Source organism: Sus scrofa, chromosome 4, assembly GCF_000003025.6.
Source record: "Sus scrofa isolate TJ Tabasco breed Duroc chromosome 4, Sscrofa11.1, whole genome shotgun sequence".
Taxonomy (NCBI): Eukaryota; Metazoa; Chordata; class Mammalia; order Artiodactyla; family Suidae; genus Sus; species Sus scrofa.
In genome coordinates this window covers 50,206,062-50,228,083 of record NC_010446.5, presented here as the reverse complement: position 1 = coordinate 50,228,083, position 22,022 = coordinate 50,206,062, and the positions used below count along the sequence as shown (strand labels likewise).

Genomic DNA, 22,022 nt, shown 5'->3' with positions numbered 1-22,022 from the left:
CATCACACAGCAACCAAGGGTGTCATCTTATTTATTTAGAGTTTCCTGACCCTTCCTTCCAGGAGGCACGGGAAGACAAGAACTGTATGAGAGTAGTGTCTGGGGTATCCCAGGAGTGCTTTAGACAGAGTAATTGCTCAGCATGTGTAGTTGAATGGAGTTCATCTGGGGTTATAAACTCATTGTTCAAAATACTTTAAAAAGTCTAGCAACAATGCTACAGTTACTGATAACACCAGGATTAAAAATAAGGTTAAAAATGAAAGGTAGTAAGTCTTCCCGTAATGCTCTGATTTCAGGCCCTAGGGAGGAAATATGCGATTAGACTGTCATGGCCGGAGGATTCTTCTGTGATGGGAAGAAATAGCTTTACCACTTCCAATCCATTCCTGGCTCAGTCTGCCACTCACGTATAAAACTCTTCCTCCACATATTTCGGGCCACTGAAGTCACATTCTTTCCAGGTTCTACTCGGCACATAATGACAATGAGTCAAGTTCTGTTTGGGATGAGTTCTGAATTTTCACCAGAGCAGAAGATAATGAGACATTTTGTGCTTTCCTTGTCAGACTGGTGGTACCTACATTCCCATTTTGGTGTCTCTGGGTCCTTCCTTTCCTAATATTTAGCAGAGGGCTGTTTCAGTTTCTAAAGGATGAAATTTTAATTCCAGACACTAGGTGGCACAACAGAACTTTTATTAAATTTTTCCCCAATTTTTATAATTTAGTGGTAGAAGCAAAATGTGTTTTCCTTAGCACAATTTGATAAAATATATTTAAAAATCAAAATCAAAATATTACATCATCAGAAAGGAAGGGAAACTGCCCAACCTCATAGAAATGAATCACTCCTTATTGGCCTAACACTTGATTTAGGCTGGAAAAACATGTGATCTGTAAGGAAGGGAAACATTTTTGTGAAAAAAATTTAAAAAATATGACTATTCATCTCTAAGCTCTTTAGAAACTCTGATGACCTCATGCAGAAGCAGAAAATTTTGCTAATTAACCGCACTTGATTTAAGCAAATTTTTTTGTGTGAAAGTCTGTGACTTTATTTCTACCTGCTTTGATTAAGAGGGAGAAAAGGTCATGAGATTCAAGGTCTTTTCTTAGTAGGAGAGTAGCAAAGTGTGTGAATTTAGATATCTGGATATGAAGCTAACTGACCTGCCAAGTCTAAGTCTGTGAAAATTGCCGAAGGATGGCCTTAAGCCTGAACTGGTTTTTGACTCTAGGGAAACTTCTCGGGATTTTATCACTTATCCATGACAGGTCTGGTGGAGAACTAAAAAGTAGCATCATCGAATGGTTAAGTTTGTAGACTGGAGTAAGAAAAAAAAAAAAAAAACAAACCCAAACAAACAAACAAACAAAAAAAACATGTTCAAACTCTGTCCCATTGCTTCTAGCTCTTTGGTCTCAGTCAGATAAGTTGTTGGCACTTTTTGTAAAATGGGGATTGTAAAACTTCTCAGAGGCTTGCTGTGACAGTTAATTATCAAAGCAGATAATACAGTGTAGCACACAGTCAGAACTCCATAAGCAGTAGCTATTGTTTTTGAGAAGATACAACTTGGCTAGGTCATGGTACTCAGATGTTTGGTCAAACACAAGTCTAAACATCACTGTGAAGGTATTTTTAAGATAAGATTAACATTTAAATCAGTAGACCTTCATTCAGGAAAGCAAGGTACATACCACTTTGTGGGTTAGCTTTACCCAGTCAGCTGAAGGCCTTAAGAGAAAAATGTTTGAGGTTCCTTGAGGAAAAGAGAATTCTGCTTCCAGACTGCCTTTGGACTTGAGCTGCAACATTAACACTTCCCAGGGTCTCCAACATGCTGGCCTGCCCTGAAGGTTTTAGATTTCTCAGCCCTCACGACACGAGATATTACTTAGAATAAATCTCTCTCTCTCGTTCTCTCTCTCTCTCTGTATATATATCCTATTGATTCTCTTTCTCTGGAGTACCCTGACTAATACAGAGGCCATGGAAGAACTGGCTATAGCAAGGTATGTGGTGACAGCAGTGGAATGAAGGATTATGGACAGCAGGGACCACTTTCATGTAATGTTGTTCATATTACAATGTGTGACACTCCAGCATTACTTACTTTACTTTTGTTAAAACATTAGGACACTCATTGTTCCTCTAATATTTAAACAAAATTTTCAAGTCTAAAAGGAAAGGAATATAAGCACATCTTTTTTTTTTGAGTTTTAAAAATTGAATATGATACACAATTAAAACAACAGACGTGTGTCTCTGGAAAAACTGAAGCAAGTTTACTTAGATTCATTTTCTGGTGCTGCATTGCAAACAAATTCTTCTACATCTGTATCCATTCACAAATTTACAAAATGGAGAAAAGTCCTTGTGATATTTTTGACTCAGGGACCAAGATATAAACCTAAAATATTCTTTAGGGCAACTTAAACTAGGTATTTGTGAGTTAAAAGGTTTTTCAAGTACCTTTAATTTACCCTGATCCTGAAGATTGGAAAGCTACAAAGCATGACTGCCAGCCTCCAATCTTGGTGTTAGATCTTTCTTCTCTTCTCCTCTCGCTCTTTTCCTTATCTCTTTCTCTCTTTCCTGCTGCCTGCTTTTCAAAGATACGGACAATTCATTTTCAGGGAGAATTCAGGATTTTTAACCATTGACAGTCACCCTTCTTTGTTATCTCTGGATATTCTGGTTTATTCAATGTATCTTCATCTTCTGTCTTTTGTAAAACTGAAATTTGTGCTGTGGGTTTCCCCCTTTCCAGCTTCCTTGGCCCCTAGGACTGGGCCCACATGCCATGACCTGGCTTCAGTTCTAGATTCACTTTTGGTTGTTAGCCTAAGTTCTGGTCCTAATGAGTGGTAATGAGACACCTTCTCAGAAACCTCTTCTTTTTCACTCTGTAGCCTCCTAAGCATCCTCTGGACACACTTACTCCAAAGGCTTCCTCCTTTATGTCTCAGCCCTTGAAGGCATAGGTGGCATTCAATGACTGAATCAGTAACAACACATATCAACTGGGTCTAATTTATGAGGTAAGGGTGTAGGTTTGTTAATCAAACTATTTCCTTTCTAATAGCAAATGTATATAAATGACTGACTGTCTTGGATTCAAAAAAGGAATAAATTTAGGAAGATTCCATACCTGCTTATTTCCTACCTCATTTGGCTTTAGGAAAAAAAAAAAACACTTTTTTTTTCATTTACCAGAAATATAAATAGAAACGGATTCTTTCTGGAAGGAACTACATCTTTAATGGAAATGTCAGGAAAGAATGAATCTATGTTTATGTACAACGTTAGCCAAGATGTGAAGATTTAACCTTTTTTCTCAGTCGGATGTTGCTGATTTTATAGATTTCCAAAAATATATGTAAAAACAAAGGAGAAAACTCTGAGGCTGAAAACTAAGTTTCCAAATAAGAGATAATCCCATAAAAGTCATTGGTATATAATTTAAAGCTTTTGTTTTCTTTAAAAGAGAGCTGGTCATGCAAATTTAATTAAGCTAGCTAGTCATTAAGTTATACAGAATTTTATAATGTTTAAAAATACCATTTAGCCTTGTAGCTGTCATACGTTTTTTTGGCCATAATTTACAGTAACATGGACATTTACATTGTGCCCAGTACACGCATATGTGTACGTGTATTTAAAAAATAAATAATAAAAACAAAAATTTTGTAATATAATGCTTACCCTTACTTATGTGTAAGGCACTCTGATATTTTCTCATCTTTTTTTATATGCCTGTTATGACCTATATAATTGATTTCAGGATCCTCCAACGGATTGCAAGCTGTAGCTTGAAAACCGCTGTTTATCTAGATGAACCTGTTAACCGAAATAGGAATCTTTTCCCAGTCTCCCTGATAGAGGATCAGAAAACTGTGCACATTTCCTTGATGCTTCTGCTTTACCAGAGCTTCCATTGTAGCACTCCCACTAGAAACTGGGAACCACTTTCAAATTAGGAAACTACTTTCCTGTAATCTCCAGGAACTGGCTCCAGTACATCCTTCCTACCCTCCCTTCTCTTTCCTTCTCCTTCTTCCCTCTCTCTCCTTTCTTTTCTGAGATCTTTACTCAGCAGTTATTCTGTGTCTGAAACTGTGCTGTGCCCTGTGGGTATCAAGACTGTTAGGACCAAGCCTTTCTCCAAGGACATTTTATTTCAGTAGATGTGTTTGCAGCTCAGAAATAGGCTTTTCAGTCGAGTGTTATTTTGCTGGACAACATAGAGTAAGTCTTAGTCCTTGTTCATGGACAGACATGTACATGTAACTTCTGCTGCTCTTGAATTAATTTTTCTCTGTAATGAAATGTCCTCAATACCTACACATTTTCTTTTGAAACTATTCTTTTTATTTAATGGATGAATAATTTATATGCAGTGAAATAAACAATTTTAAGGGATAGTTAGATCAATTTTGACAAATGCATACACTGTGGAGCTTCCCTAGTTAAGACAAAAAAATTTTATCACCCATCAAGTTCCCTTATGCCTCCTCCTAGTTATCCCCACTCCCCACTAGAAGCAGTCCTTGTTCTGATTTGTATCATTATAGAATAATTTTATTTCTAAAACCATCATTTTGCTGTATCCTTGGTCCACTACTCAACCCATACTTATCCCCTGAAAAACACTCTTATTTGTCAAAGTCTTTCTTAAAACATTATTTGCAACAATGTTAATATAGATGTAGTAGAAATAATCAAGAAAACTAATATTATGTTAAAATTCAGGGCAATGACCCCTGTTAACTTATGTGGAGTTTGAGGTCAACTAAAACTCCCAAGTGTAAAAAAATTGTTATAAAACTATTGCTCTTTTATATTTATAATATTTAATTTTAGGACTAAATTCAAAATTTTACTTTCATGCTTGTGGAAGTTAATCTTGGCTTTGGTCGTTGTTTCAAAGTATTCAGTTAATTTTAAGTTTCATAATCTAACACATTTAAAACCATTTCTCTAGCTTTGTGCCATCTGCCAATTTGAAAATTGCATGGTTTATATTTTCATTAAAATCTTGATGGAAATTTACAACAGGACATATCAAGAAAAGAGTCTAGGATACTGACGTAACTCTAGTTTCTTTCCGAGTCTTGGGTTAAGCTAACAATGAGTGACTCTGACTAACCATTTGACATATAGTATCTGCTTCTTTATCATGTCCACAACAGGATCGATTATGCATTTTCAAAGCATATCCTTCTGTCTGGATTACGTCATAGGGGATCATATCTAGTTCCTGGTTTAAAATCCATCAATACCTTGATTTGCTCAAATTTATGGCTCCAGCTTGGATCTCTCCCTCGAAATCAGATTTATTTATCAAACTGCCTACATGACATTCTATCTGAACTCTAATGCCCACTTTAAACTAACACATCCCCAAACTGTCTATATCTACCCTCCTTACCTTACATTTACTCTAAAATTCTCAATTTTGCAAATAGTATGTTTTTCCTGTTCCTAGGCTTAAATCCTGAATCATCCTTGATATCCTCCCTCCCCCCTTTTCCCTTCCACCATCAAATAGCAAAAACTGTGGGCTCTTCCTTTGAATACATCCAATATTTGGCCATTTCTTAACTCTACTCCTACTATCCTGGGTCTGATCACCATCATCCTTATAGATGTCTATAGATCGTTACCCCTATCTATTTGACCTCCCTGCCTGCCATATTTGCTTTCATGGTCTATTTTCATACAGCAGGAAAAATAATCTCTTTCAAACAGTCCAGTAGGTCACCTTCCACTCAGGGTCTTCAGTGGTTTTTGCACCTTGGAGTACAATCCAAAGTTTATGCTACAATCTCCAAGGCCCTCTATTAACTTACCCCCTGACTCCTTCTCCCTCTTTTTATTCTCCTCTGACTACTTTTGCTTTCCATCACTCTGCCTTCGCTCCAGCCTCTCAGCTTGGGGCTTCGTCTCATCCATCCTCCTGTAATATTCCCTTTCTGTCCATCCCTCCATTCTGGCTCCCAGTACCTGCATGGCTCACTCCCTTGCTTCTTGCAGTCCTCTGCCCAGATGCTCAATTGCACTTCATCAGAACAGAACTTTCAAGCTCAGTACTACCCTCATTCTCCTTAATCTGTTAAATTTTGTTTACAACATTATCACCTTCATACATGTTATATATTTATTTTTCATTCCTTTCTTTTGGAATTTAAGCTCGATGTGTGTAAGTATTTGTTTTCAAGTGTTGTATTCCGAGGGGCAAAATTGGTGCCTAGAATATTGTAGGAATTTAATAAATGGTTGTTGAATGGATTAATTAAATAGATGAATCAGTGAATGCCATACCCAGAATGAATGTTAGGTGAGAAAAACTTACCTGTAGTATAATGCATTGAGAAGAAGGTTGTGACATGAAAAACATGCAAAATGTTAAAAATTTCTCTGTCGTACATTTTTTTTTCTTTTTACAACTGTACCTGTGGCATATGGAAATTTCCAGGCTTGGGGTCCAACTGGAGCTGCAGTTCCAGGCCTATGCCACAACTATGGCAACACCGGATCCAGGCTGCATCTGTGACCTATGCCACAGTTTGTGACAACACCTGATCCTTAACCCACTGATTGAGGCCAGGGACCCAGCTCTCATCCTCATAGAAATGATGCTGGTGGTTAACCTGTTGAGCCATAATGGAAACTCCTGGCATACTTTTTTTTCCCCCCTTAAATCTAGACCTCTGTATTGAATCTGGCCATGTAAAAAGTCTAAACTGAAAGCATTTGTGTTGGAGACATGATTAGGTATGATTCTCTGTTTGTCAGACCAATCCAGAGCTAATTTGGGGACTGATCTGTCATGCGTTGCCGATGTACATTTGTAAATGGGAAATGATGTGCGTAGTAGCAAAGACATAGAGCTGTAGAATTTAATTACATTTAAATTCATGCAGGAAGAGCCTGAAGAACTCTTCTTCTTTGACACCAATTAGGAGAGAGAGGCTTCTGAAGAGAGAGCCATAGTTTATTTGACTCTAATTTCACATAAATTTTCCAGATTATTTTGATTTTGTTAAAACATAAGGCAGAAAGTCCTACGTGCTGTACTCAGCAAGAGATTTGATTTTTACAGAGAAATTGATATGGTGATTTCCTATGAATTGGAAAACTACTTGCCTTAAACAAGTCGACTTTGCTGATGATGCTGAAGTTCACATCAATGGTGAGGGCTAACTGCATTGTGGTTGGCAGGGTCTCAAGTAGATCAGACTCATCTTCACAAAGATAAACACATCAACCCACAAAGCAGAATAATTAATATAAAAGACCAAAGTTTGAGAAAAATTTAAAATAGAGGAAACAAAATATCAACTCTTTTTATAAATACACAGCTGCACCATAGTCTATATTTTCATTACTTCCCTTCCATGTACATATCTATCATAATAGCACTATGACATTCAAGACAGAAAAGAAGTATTTTCGTCATTGGTGACATAATAGTTCTGAATGATTCCAGAACTTTGTGTTTGCTGATTTGAAGCTTAGTGATAATGGGTCCAAGACTAGCAAACAACTGGGATGGGAAAGATCTAGGGCTTATCGTATGATTCGGCAGACCAGCCCTAACATCCTTGGGATAGCAAAGAATAATGAGCACCATGTAGCTTACAGAGCTCTGTCCCCATCTTATTTGAACCTCATGACAACCCTAAGGGTAAATATTCCTATTCTTGTGTTCCAGAAAAAGAAATAAAATTGTAACTGAAGCTCAAAGAATCTGTAAGGGACTTGCTTATTTGTGCACAATTGGTGGGTGGCTGAGCTGAGAATGGAATAGAAAAAAAGTGATAAGTGAATAAATTCAAGTTATTGTTATTTACTTGCTCATTAATTCAATGAAGTATGTGATTATATTAAAGATTTTTCTATAGATGAATTAGAAAACAATGTGCCTCCAGGCTGATATAATATTCCATGAACAAAACTGCCCATTTTTAGTCTACAGTGTAACATGGGTTTCTGAGGGTTGATTATTATTATTATTTTTCGTCTTTTTGCCATTTCTTGGGCTGCTCCCGCGGCATATGGAGGTTCCCAGGCTAGGGGTCAAATAGGAGCTATAGCCGCCAGCCTACGCCAGAGCCACAGCAACGTGGGATCCGAGCTGCATCTGCAACCTACAACCACAGCTCATGGCAACGCTGGATTGTTAACCCACTGAGCAAGGGCAGGGATCAAACCCGCAACCTCATGGTTCCTAGTCGGATATGCTAACCACTGAGCCATGACGGGAACTCCAGGGTTGATTATTTTTGATGTTTTCTTTTTTCTTTTTTTTTTTTTTTTTTTACAGTGGCACCTCTGGCATATGGAAGTTTCCAGGCTAGGGATTTATTTGGAGCTGCAGCTGAGGCCTATGCCACAGGTGCAGCAGCAATACCAGATCCAACCGGCATCGCAGCCTATGCCACAGCTTGTGACAATGCTGGATCCTCAAACCACTGAGTGAAGACAGGGATCAAACCCACATTCTCATGGAGATAAAATCAGGTCCTTAACCCACTGAGCCACAATGGAACTCCTATTTTTGATGTTTTCCTACATCTATTTAGAAAAGAAAAAAATTTCTATACTATATCAAGAAATGGCAAAACGACAAAAAAGAAGAAAAAAAAAAAGGAGTTGGAGCAGTGACCATAGGGAGATAGGGAAACAGCCTGTTATGGCCCCTCCTCCTGCCCTGCCCTCCTGCTTTGTCCTCGGGAAGCTGGGGATGTTCAAGAAAAAGGTATGTTATTTTCGCCATTTAGATTCAGGAATGCATTCTTCCAATGGTTGGTGCAAGAGTGGCAGAGAGGAGAAAAAATGGTCTTACCAGTAACAACCAGCGGTTCTTATTTGTTTTTATGACCCTTTGTGATTTGGGAATCATGTAACTTGCCTTCTGAAGGCAGTAGCTTCTTTTTTTTTGGCCTCTCAGTAGCCCTAATCCCTATTTTTATATTTTATATTAAGGAGCAAACTAAAAGTTGAATCTGACTGTTGTCAACTAGCATATTATCTTTAACTTATTTTTTTACTCTTTAAGTAACATTATTTGTGACACCAGTTTTATAGTACCATGGTCTGTGTGCCATGCAGCAGGTTGGAAGTGGCCTGATAAAATCACTATCCTGACGGTGATATTGCAGAGAGAGCAAGGGTTTGGAGAACAGGTGCACATCTGAGTTCCATTTAGGCCATTTTCTGTCTCTGTGCCCTGGGCCAATCTTTCATTTAGAAGCCTCCATTTCCTTGTCTCCTAAAAAGGGTTGATGATATCTAATTTCCCCCCATTTTTTTTGGTGAAGATTATATGGGAGTAATATGTGTAATATATAGTGTCTGGAAGCACTGAATAAAACTCTATCTTTGTCCTCCCAGGATTTGCATAACCAGTAAGTTATGTATAGATAGTTAAGAAAAAATCACACTGTATTAAATTAATGCTTTAAAGATTATTTAGTTTTTTCCCAATCTTTTGTTCAAATCCAAATAGTCTCTGCTTCTACTCTACAGGATTTTCATTATAGGACAGAGTTTACAGGGATTTTATCAGTAATTTCCATGCTTACCTAGCATTCTTTGAGAGTCCCATGTGTATTCATACCAAGTTCGGACCCGATTCTGCACAATCTTAGGAATGGAATAAGTATTCATGTAGGCAATGGTATGATCCATGCAGATGCGGAAGTTGTTCTGATTGGCTGTAGCAGCCCCAATTACATCTTGCATCTACAATTACAAATACAGTCACTCCATACCCAGCAGAGGAAGTGGAAGAGCTACTCTAAGCTTAGTTGAATTAAGAGTTCTCACACGACACATTCCATTCAAATGAGGACTACTTGATTTTTAACACACTGATATTGAATCCTAATTTCAACCATTTACTTAAAACATTGCGCAAATCCTATCTTCTTTCTGATCCAATAAGGGCAACAGGACCTGTTTTACCTACCATGTGAGAGTTTTGTGAGAATTCAGTCACATGGTGCATGTGACTGCACAAAATCTTCTTTGCAAACTTGTATATTACTGCAAAGATGTTAGTTGATATTTTAAAACTTGTATATCTTGGGCTTATGCAAGAAATGTGCAAAGAAAGTTGAGCAATTACCTGGCAGAACAGCTAGTCCATTTTGGTGAGTCTCACTTTGAAAGCATCCTTCATAGATTTTGCAGTGTGGCTGGCTATATAGACTCCATTCATCACGAAATTGCAACCTCTGTACTTCCCTTTGTGTTGTTTAGACAGATAAAATCAAATCTCATCATGCTTAAGGCATAGCATTCAGCAGAAGTTGAAATGTGCAGAAATTACTGAAGCATCATCTACTGCTGTGACAATACTTAAGGAACTGTCAGGTTTTAGTTCTTGGATGTTTATAACTCAGCCATAAAAACCCACTCTAGGTTAAAAGCTGATCTTTAAGGTCTCAGCACAAAAAAGATATATAGCTCGACTCTTCCTCTCACATAGAGGGAAGCAAGTGATTGTAAATTTGCTTTGACTGTGGATTTATAATAGGGAGGAAAACCTGGGCCTCACTTTCATACTCTTAAGACTTTGCTCATTCATTCTAGTAGCTGAGCCTTTTCTGCTTATGGAAAAACTACTCATTCTTTGAGGTCTAGATCAAATGGTTCTTTTATTGCAATGTCTTCCTTGGTTTCCATCTTTAGAGTTAATAGGTTCTTCTACCTGTCAAATTATCTGCTGAGCAGCTATGCAGAGAGTCAAACTGGGTACATCTTTTTCACTTCCCGACTTAAACCTTAAGGGCTATTCTAAATATTCTTCAACAACCTCAATTCTCAGATCCTTTTTTTCCATTACCCAGTCACCTAAGGCCTTGAGAAGTGGGATATTAGAGAATGGGTTGAGAGATTTAATACAATTTTAAATTGGAAGTCAAGGGACAATTAAAGCATTATTGATCAGTGTTGAGGGCTGAGACTTTGTGGTAACAGTCATCTGAATGCATTATGTGCAATGCTGGATTTTGATGGTGCAGGTGGCGATGATGTATATTCTAAGATGTGTGTTCCAGGTGAAAAGAAGTAAATGTCAATCTCTATGAGTTGTATGTGAGAAAAGAATATTGCATTTAGGATATGATGATCACATCCGGAGTGTAGTTCTTGGTATGGTTATATGTGAGAAGTTTGAATCAGTGGAGATTTTGTTCAGGGCTTTCTTACTTTCATTTCTAACTGTCCTCCTTCTCAGCATCTTTTATTCACTGTGAAAGTTAAGGCACAAATCTCTCTCTCTCTCTCTCTTTTTTTTTTTTTTTTTTTGCCATTTCTAGGGCCGCATCTGCGGCATATGGTGTTTCCCATGCTAGGGGTCTAATCGGAGCTGTAGCCCCCGGCCTTTGCCAGAGCCACAGTAACACAGGATCTGAGCTGCGTCTGCGACCTACACCACAGCTCACGGCAATGCCAGATCCTTAACCCACTGAGCAAGGCCAGGGATTGAACCTGCAACCTCATGGTTCCTAGTGGGATTCATTAACCACTGTGCCACGACAGGGACTCTTAAGGCACAAATCTCTATCTCCTGCCTCAACCTTTCTTTTGGGCTCAGGGTCCTACATTTTTAGTGGCCTGATATTTCTTCTTGTTCCTGCCGAAACCTTACAGTCAATGTAAAGGCAGTTGTGGTCTGGTATATAAAGCAGCACTTTCAGACTTTCAAGTGCATATGAATCACCTGAATTTCTTATTAAAATGCAAATTTTGACTCAGTAGGTCTGGGCTAGGCCTGAATTCTGAATTTCCCAAGTGATGCAGTAGTCCAAAGACCACTTAGAGCAAAATTTAACTGGAGATAGACACAGTTTTTTTAACTTTGTAAAAATTGCCTTAGATACAGTAAGCACTACATACATGTATGTTAGACTTTATTATTTTAATTAATATTATATGGCCTTATCATGACTGTTTGAATTACATATATGAATTAGGGATGCCTCAATCTCTTTAAACTAGAGTTTTCTCAACCGCAAAACAGAAAATATTGAAGGGGATCTGGTTATCTCACATAGATTTTAGGAGGAATTATGAAATAACATTACTTTTACCATTTATATTCACATTAACTGCATTTCTCTATAAACCAGCATCTTATTTTCTTTCTTTCTTTCTTTTTTTTTTTTTTTTGTCTTTTTGCCATTTCTTGGGCTGCTCCCGCGGCATATGGAGGTTCCCAGGCTAGGGGTCCAATCGGAGCTGTAGCCACCGGCCTACGCCAGAGCCACAGCAACTTGGGCTCCGAGCCACGTCTGCGACCTACACCATAGCTCACGGCAACGCCGGATCGTCAACCCACTGAGCAAGGGCAGGGATCGAACCCGCAACCTCATGTTTCCTAGTCGGATTCGTTAAACACTGAGCCATGACGGGAACTCCACCAGCTTCTTATTTTCAATCACTGTTAATGCAGTCTCCCCAACCTTTAAGATTATTATAGTTTATACTTATAATTTTTAACTGCTTGGTCTTCATCTTTCAAACCTAAATATTTTCTAGATAGAGTTTCCTTTACAGTCTTTCTCACTACTTGATTACCACATTCAGGCTCAAGTTGCCATATTGCTGAGTATGTGTTAACCACTTTTTTATTTTTTGTACTTTGATGCTTTGATACCTGGGACTATCTCTGGAGTTAGCTAATTCTTAAAACAGCAAACAATTCTAGTGGAAGTGCACCTTTCATAGGCAAAATAGCCAATCCAGAGCCCGTCTTCCAGTGGCCTTCTTTATGGGCACTTCTACATGAGGTTAAAATCCACCTTCCCTAATCACCCCAGAGCCAGGTAAGGCAGCGAGAGATAGAGAGATAGTTCCCTACACCCAATAGCCTGCTGAAATTATCCAAACTAGCCAATCTTAATCCCGCTTATCCTGCTTATCCTCCCACCAGTTCCTGGTGTTTTTCTTATGTAGCCCTCTTGGAAAGGTGTACCCCCTCCTCCTGGATCTGTTTATATAACAGACTCTCTTTTTAATGTCAGTAGTCTCCTGATTTGGCCTCACCATTTCTAAGTGATAATAAACCTGTATTTTAAAACAGTATAATCTCCCTAACTCATATATATGTTTGCTAAATTTACATTTATTTATTTATTTATTTATTTTATTTTTGGCATGTGCAAGTTCCTGGGCCAGGGATGGAACTTGTGCCACAGCAGTGACAATGCTTAACCACTAGGCCACCAGGGAACTCTGAATTCATATTTTCTTTTGATTAAATTTTAAATATCTTCTTTGTTCAAAATTCTCCCCTGGTTAACTTCCCATTGCTCTTAGGATTTAGTTCAACATATTTAATTTAACCTTCATAGCCCTTAAAATGTCTCATCTCTAGCCTTATTTACAAGTGTCTTTCATTCCAGTTGCTCTGATACTCTATTTCCTCAAACATATCTTGTACTTTATCATTATTGTGTTCCACACATTATTTCTGATTGACTGAAGTACCTATCTATAACTATTAAAACCTCTGTGTTTTTAAGATATTGCAAATACATTCTCCTCTATGAGACCTCCTGGGAACTTCCCTTTTCTGATCTAATACAAAGCTTTCAAACTCTCCTTTGGCACTTGCCATGGAGAGCAGCCCCTTGACATTCATGGAGGTAGGATTTGAGTTTTGACTATTTGTAATCAGCTTAAAATGTTATAAAGAATAGTTTTCATTGCTCAGTTTCATTGAGGCATGGGTTTGTTTTATACCATTGTGTGAACCAATCATTTATCTAGTGTGAATAATAATTTAGTGATTTTTGTCTATCTAGTACATAAATCTCAACATTGCTTTTTTTTTTTCCTTTTTTTTAAAGCTGCGCCTGCAGCGTGTGGAAGTTCCTGGGTCAGGGACTGAACTTATGCCACAGCAGCGACCTGAACCAAAGCATTAACAGGCTAAGTCCTTAGCCTGCTGAGCTACCAGGGAACTCCTCAACATGGCTTTTTTTCTATCAAACATATAATATGTAAAGTGCTCCCCAAAGAAATATGACTTCCAAAGATGCTATGTGGTTGAGCTTTTTATTTCTTGTGAATCTGAGGATTCGCAAAAGTGTTGGGTTCTATCCCTTGCAAACACCAACTATCACTGTCATTCAATAGAGTTATTTGTATATTTGTTTTACTTTTTTACTAGACAATGACTCCTTGAGAATAAGGATAAGGGGATGCCATAATAGATATTTATAAACCAATGATTTATTAATTAAATTATTTTGGATAGCATTTGGAAGCCTCTGGTTTAATGGATTTTAACCCAGGAATTTTATGACAATATTTGATAAGTAAAGAGAGTTTCTACAGTTTTTTAAGGAACACCGAGGAAGAACTTCTTAACTAACTTAGAAACTTTACTCTCTGCGAGACTAACCTGACACTCATTCTCTATAGGTCTTCTGATAGATTTAATGGATTAAAAATTGAAAGGTAATGTTGACCTATTCGCATTACCTTCAATTTATTAAAATAGATGAAAGTCAGTTAAAAGAAGCACCAGATGGATTTTGATTGTTCCTCTGTAACGTTTAAGACTTGTTAGCCTTTCAAAAGCGACAACTTTATGTATCTATGGATTCACATCTCAATTTACCTGACCAATTAAGCCGGAGAATACAAAAACTCCAGAAAAAAAATTCAACAGTTGAAAAACAATTTCAAAAGTTGTTTGTGGTTCTGGAAGGCCCCCGATGGTAATTAAAGTTCGAACTGCCCAATAATAACACCTAAGATACCTGTGAAAAAAGAAGATATATATATCGCTTTTTACCATGACAGTAAAATACCCCTATGCTTGGGAATATAGATTATTACTAGATTTAAACACATTTCCTCCTAAACCAGATTTTCTTTTTGCAGGTGGCATTAGCAAATACCATTTGTAGTAATGTAAATTTCTTGATAAACATTGAAATGACTAAACAAACCCAAGGAGGGCATTTACTAGCTGTTCCATTCCCCTTATTTCCCTCTGCAAAACAAATCACCATAAAATTTAATGGTTTAAAACAACAACGATTTTATTAGCCTCAAAATATTGTTGGTCAAGTATTTGTGAAAGGGCCCCCAGAGATGGCTCGTCTGTGCTCCCCGGTGAGAGGATCCTCAAGTGACTTGAATGACTAGAGACAGCTGGGAGGACTTGATTGAGGCCAGAGGTCTGAGACCTTGATTCTAATTGTCTTTTTTTTGAGGGGCACACCCATGGCAAATGGAAATTCCCAGACTAGGGGCCAAATTGGAGCTGCAGCTGCCAGCCTACACCATAGCCACAGCAACACCAGATCCGAGCCAACTCGGTGACCTACACCACAGTTCACAGCAATACCGAATTCTTAACCCATTGAGCAGGGATTGAACTGGTGTACTCATGGATACTAGTCGGATTTATTATCGCTGAGCCATGAAGGAAACTCCATATTCTAATTGTTGACTGGGTTCCTCTGTTCTCCAGGTTATGTCTGTTTGGAATGTCTAGGTTGTCTTCTCTCACAGTCTGAAATTGAGCTAGGATGGTTGGAACAGCTGTGGCTGGCTGGGTATCACTCTCTTTTCATTGTCTCTCAGGATGACTAGCTTGGGCTTTCTTACATCTTGGAAATCTTACCGAAGGAGAACTTCTTGCCTGGTGGCTGGTTTCCCCTGGAGTGTTAGCAACCCAGGCAGCTGTAACACTTCTTATAACTCAGAAGCCCTGAACATCTTAATCTCTTGTCACCTATATTTGTCAAGCAAGTCACTTAAACAGCCCAGATTCAGGGGAAGGGATATTTGAATCTACCTTTGAATAGGAGGGGCAGCAAAGAATGTGAGGCAACCTTTAAATTAGTGATTTGTGAGAAATATCATAGACATCAAAGGATATGGGAGAGACTGTTACAGTTAAGAACTAGTCATTTTTTTAATGATGGAAAAATAGAGCATATATATCTCTATGTATATAGTATAAAGTATATATCTCTGTGTGTGTGTATATATATACATATATATCTCTATGTAGATACATATATATCTCTATGTAGATATATACATATATATCTCTATGTATATAGTATAAAGTATATATCTCTATATATAGAGTATAAAGTATATATCTCTTCTCTTCTTTTCTACACATATCCTATTATATTATTGAACATACAATCTATGGCAGAGACAGAGGAGAGCTAAATTCTATCTTAAAAGGGAAATTACTCTTGGGTGTAATAGGTTATCTAGAAATTTAGTATTGAAGAAAACCAAGTATGCTCAGAAATATACTTGATAAAGATTCTTAACTTAAGCAATAGCATATGGAAAGACCAGTTATTATAGCCCAAATAGGAAGAAAATCAGGAATCAGGACAAAAAAAAAAAAGAATATGATAAAGGTTAGGGCAGAACATATAAGATTCACTTAGCTATATTTGGTGAAGGGTTTCCTGGAGTCCAGAGCGAAGTAGGAATTAAGTTAGTATTACAACCACATTGTATATATATTGTAATTTTTGTGCATAATTAGGTAAACTATTTGGAAAATTCATATGGTGCTCTGATAACCTTGTCTGAATCAGCATTTCCACTGAATGGTTAAAGATGTCCTGCATATACAGAACATTGCCAGACAGGGTTATAGAGAAGCATTTGGATTTAGTGGATTCTAGCTACCTATTCTAGTTTTCAGGTTAGACATAGAAAAGTAGCATTTTTTTTTTTTAACAGAATCCTGCCATAGTAAGGCTTTTATGTCTTGTCTGGGTGTGCCATATAAACATCTGTATTTTAGGTGACTGTGTCTCTTTGAACAAGGATGGTCTTTTTCTTGGGAAAATAGATTACAATTTTCAGATCTTCAAATAGTAAGACCTTAAGGTTTACAAAGAAAGAATCAAACTGAAGTTAAAGTCAATATTAAAATAAAAACAGATCTAGAAAGAAATCACTTGTTTTGAAATTCTAACCTTGAAGGACATGAGGTTTTTTTGTTTGTTGTTTTACCTGGTGGATATACGAACACACAAATAATTAGCTCTGTGGTAGGGTTTGAAACCACTGTGCCAAGAGAATAAAAATATTACTACTCTGCGATTTTTTTCTAGCAGGCTTCCTAGGCCTTACAAATATTATAGTGAACTTGATGTCAAAGAAAACCACCTTGAAGAACTATGGAATTAATTTTATGGATTGCATTTTAACTTTTCAATTCCAATTTAGAATATCCAGTCACCTGATTTCATCTGATCACAGGTCCTGGAACTGCGGGTCTCTTTGAATTAAGGAAAGTTATTGACCCCAATACAACCCATGAGAGGGAGGGGGACCTGATTCTATACCTAAGAGGACAACTCCATTACAAGCATTCGGATTGCTTTTCCCTACAAAGTCACTCTAGTGTTAACAGGAACAAACATATGAATTACTTTTTATCTTTTTCTTATTTACAGATGTTAAAAATTCTAATTACATGTAAAATGTAGGCATCGATTTTCCAAATATGAAGGGTTAGCTTTGAACTATTTTTTCATAATGAAATAGTCTGCTATATTAATTGGAAGTTTTCTGCCCTGATGCTTTGAGGTTTATTTTGGGATTCTGTTCTCAGTCATGTCTTACACCCAGACATGCACAACCAAAGGTAAGATTTGTAATTTAATTAGATGGCATCTTATTGATCTTCTAGGATTAACTTAATTAGTCAAGTGTGTCCACCTCTAATATTTACACCCCAGGCAGACAGATCTTTTCAAGGAGATTCTGTCTGGCTGATTTAATACATGAGCTATCTAACAGGCTGTATATATACAGCCCCAAGTTAAAGCACTAAGGCAGAATTTGACATAACACCATAGAACACATTTAGTGTGAAAACAGAAATTCCTCCTCTATGAAACAAACATGACATGAAACTTTTTCTACAGTGTTTTGTTTTGAAATATTTCAAACAAACAGAAAAATTGAAAGAAAGAATTTTACAGTGAACACATATATCTACAACCTGGATTCCAGTACGGACCTTTTACTCTACCTGCTTTGTCCATGGTACTCCATTTTCCTTCCATCAATCCATCTTATTTTTTGGATGCATTTCAAAGTAATTTGCAGACAGTAGACACTTCCGCCTAAATACAGTGCCTCAGACTACACACACATACACACACACACAGTGGGGTTCAATATTTGTATAAGCGTTATTTTAAAATTTTGAACAGGAATTCCTGTTGTGGCTCAGCAGTAATGAACCCAACTAGTATCCATGAGGAAGTTGGCCTCTCTTGATCCCTGGCCTCACTCAGTGGATTAAGGATCCGGCATTTCGGTGAGCTGTGGTGAGGGTCACAGATGTGGCTCAGCTCCTGTGTTGCTGTAGCTGTGGTGTAGGCTGACGGCTGCAGCTCTAATTTGACCCCTAGTCTGGGAACTTGCAGGTGCGGACCTAAAAAGCAAAAGAAAAAAAAAAAAGAGAGAGAAAAGAAAAAAATTTTTGAACATACATTGAAAGCACAAATCTTAAGTTTTGTGATGAATTTTAATGAATTCATACACTTGTGTACCCTAGAACCCCATCAAGACATGAAATATTTCCATCTATGTTTTCTCATTCCTTTTCCCAATCTCTGCCCCTAGAGCCAAATACTGTACTAATTTTTTCTATCTTTTGCCTGCTTTAGAATTTCACATAAACGTGCAGTTTTGTGTAAGATATCTTCCACTTAGAATCATGTTTTTGAGGTTTAGCCATATTGTTGTGGGTATCAGTAATTTGCTCCTTTTTGTTGCTGAACAGTATTGCATGAATATAGCAGTGTATGTTTATCTGTTCTCCTATTAGGCAGTCTCAAGTTTTTGGCTCTTATGAATAGATATTCTATGAATATACTTATATAGGTTTTTTACAGACATATATTTTTATTTCTTTTGGGTGAATTTTTTTTTTTGGCTTTTTAGGGCTGCACCTATGGCATATGGAAGTTCCCAGGCTAGGGGTCGAATAGGAGCTGCAGCTACAGGCCACAGCCATAGCCATAGCATCGAGGGACCTGAGCCACATCTGTGACCTACACCACAGCTCACGGCAACATTGGATCATTAGCTCCCTGAGAGAGGCCAGGGTTCAAACTTGCATCCTCCTGGATATGAGTCAGTGTCATTTTCTCTGAGCCACAACAGGAACTCTTGAGTGATGTTTTTTTGTTTTTACAGTAGGTGTTATTTTTAGTTGTAAAAGAAACTGTCAGATTTTATTATACTTCCTACAATGTATGAGAGTTCCAGTTCTTTCATATTCTTACCCTAACACTTGGTATTGTCAATCTTTTAAAATTTAGCCATTGTGGGAGTTCCCTTTGTGGCTCTGCAGGTTAAGAACCCGATTAGTATCCATGAGGATGCCAGTTTGATCCCTGGCCTTGTTCAGTGGATTAGAGGATCAGGTGTTGCAGTGAGCTGTGGTGCAGGTCACAGATGTGGCTTGGATCCCATGTTGCTATGGCTGTGGTGTAGGCTGGCAGCGGCAGTTCTGACTAAATCTCTAGCCCAGGAACTTCTATATGCCACAAGAGGGGCCCTAAAAAAAATTTAGCCCTTGTGGTGGATGTGGAGTGGGACATGCAACTTTTAAAAGTACCCAATTCAATACTGGACCTTTTAACCGCTCTAATCCATCCTGGTTCTAGGTTTCTCTAAATTTATCACTCACTTGGAGAATGGTCTCATTGGAAGATAAATTCCTCAAAGATAGGTATCGCATGATAGAGGCTTAATAATATTTGCTAAATAATCTGAAAGAATAAGTGAATGGTTATGCATACCCTGACTTGAGAACATAGGAAGGCTGTATCTGTGAGCACATCTGTGTAATTCCCTTCCAGAATCCTCCCTGTCATGTTGCCAGCTGCCTTCATCTCCTTCTGGTCCACTGAATGCCGGTCTGTGGTTCTGGTATATTTTTGTTACATTTAAAGACTAAGTGTCTAGTGTAAAGACTGCTCTTTTTATTTGTTTGTTTTGTCAGTGTCTGAACTGAAATATTAGGGAACACTGAGTTAATGCCATGATCTACCCAGGTCTCATCTTCTTTATGCATAAAATAAAGGGAACAAATTATCTTAAATTTCCCTAGCTCTAAGGTATGGAAAATCTGATTCCTTTTTCACCCCACGTGAAGTCATGATTCCCATGATAAACTTGCTTGCTTTTTCACTCTTTCTTTTGATGATCTAAGTTTTAGGAATTGAGGCTAGGGATTTGCTAAGAAGTTTGTGCATATTGGGAAATTTATGTTAGAAAATAAATAAATTGGGGTATATATAGATGAGGGGACATTGGGAACTTTTCTGGGTACCAAATAACTTTAACTGCTTATGTTTTCCTTTTGAGTAAAGTAAGTCTTTTCCTGCTTTGTCAAATTTCATGGTCAAATGAAGAATGCCATCTACTTAGGATAAATGAAAATGACTTCTTGTCCTTTATTGAAATGAACACATGATGTTGTTCTGATGAGGATTAATGGAATAGTAATAAACGACATTTATTTTAAGTGTTCACTATGCTCCACTTATGTCTCACAGCTGCTGCATAATTCAAACCAGGACAAAGTTTACAAGTCCAATGACCTCGCAAGCCACCTTTGTTTTATAGGTCATCAGAAACCACTGCAAGGGTCAACTAAAAAAATGCTTAAAGCTTATAAGGTCAAAGGGTAATGCGATGTGACAGAAGGATATCTACATTTAAGAAAATGTAAATATACTAATAATTGCCAATTGCACATTATCTTAAAACACATACATACATATTTGCTTTAAAGGCATTTTCTTTCTTTTTTTAAAATTCTATTTAAAATTCTATTTTATGGCTACATCCATAGCATATGGAAATGCCTCAGGCCAAGGACTGAATCCAAGCCACAGCTGCAACCTATGCCACAGCTGTGGCAACGCTGGATGCTTTAACCTACTGGGTGGGGCGGGGGATTGAACGTATGCTTCTGCAGCAACCTGAGCTACTGCAGTCAAATTCTTAACTGAGGGTGCCATAGCAGGAACTCCTAAAGGAATTTCCGTTGTAAGAACATGCCTCTGACAGTTGGTAACAGGATTACTGGAGCTTTGATTTTGAATGAGAATGCTCCTATCAAAAGGAGAAGAGAATATGGGTTGTATGATACCAATGCTGTGAAATGTACTGAAACTTGCTTTTTGAACTAGAAAATGACCTCTTTTTGTAATCATTCCATGTGTGATTAAGAAGGATGAGTCCCTCTTTTTCCAAAGAGAAAATGCAGATGGCCTACAGACGCATGAAAAGATAACACTGATAATCATCAGGGAAATGCAAATCAAAGCCACAATGAGATATCACCTCACACCTGTCAGAGGATGTGGAAAAAAGGGAGCCCTTGTACACTGATCATGGGAAGTAAATTGGTGCAGTTGCTGTGAAAAATAGTACAGAGGTTTCTCAAAAAACTAAAAATAGCAATTCACAGTATCTGTAAGGATGTGGGTTTGATCCCTGGCCTTGCTCAGTAGGTAAACAAACCTGGGCATATATCCAAAAAACCCCCCAAAATGTGAATTTGAAAAGATACATGCACCCCAATGTTTATAGCAGTTTCACATACAATTTCCAAGATATGGAAGCAACCTAAGTGTCTATTAAGAGATGGATGGATAGGAGTTCCCGTCGTGGCGCAGTGGTTAATGAGTCCGACTAGGAACAATGAGGTTGCGGGTTCGGTCCCTGCCCTTGCTCAGTGGGGTTAATGATCTGGCGTCGCCTTGAGCTGTGGTGTAGGTTGCAGACGTGGCTCGGATCCCGCGTTGCTGTGGCTCTGGCGTAGGCCGGTGGCTACAGCTCCGATTGGACCCCTAGCCTGGGAACCTCCATACGCCGCGGGAGTGGCTCAAGAAATAGCAAAAAGACAAAAAAAAAAAACAAAAAACAAAAAAAAAAAAGATGGATGGATAAAGATGATGTGCTATATATAC

The 22,022-nt window shown here is 37.9% G+C and overlaps 1 protein-coding gene across 1 annotated transcript in view; it reads right to left on the bottom strand.

Annotated features, from left to right (window-relative positions):
• CNGB3 (cyclic nucleotide gated channel beta 3) overlaps positions 1-22,022 on the bottom strand; it is a 150,338-nt gene that overhangs the window by 35,181 nt on the left and 93,135 nt on the right. The window contains exons 11-13 of the mRNA XM_003125585.6: positions 14,648-14,789; positions 9,597-9,756; positions 7,156-7,253 (exon numbers count right to left, since the gene is read on the bottom strand). Coding sequence (XP_003125633.3) covers positions 7,156-7,253; positions 9,597-9,756; positions 14,648-14,789 — 400 coding nt within the window. The remainder of the gene's footprint in view (positions 1-7,155; positions 7,254-9,596; positions 9,757-14,647; positions 14,790-22,022) is intronic.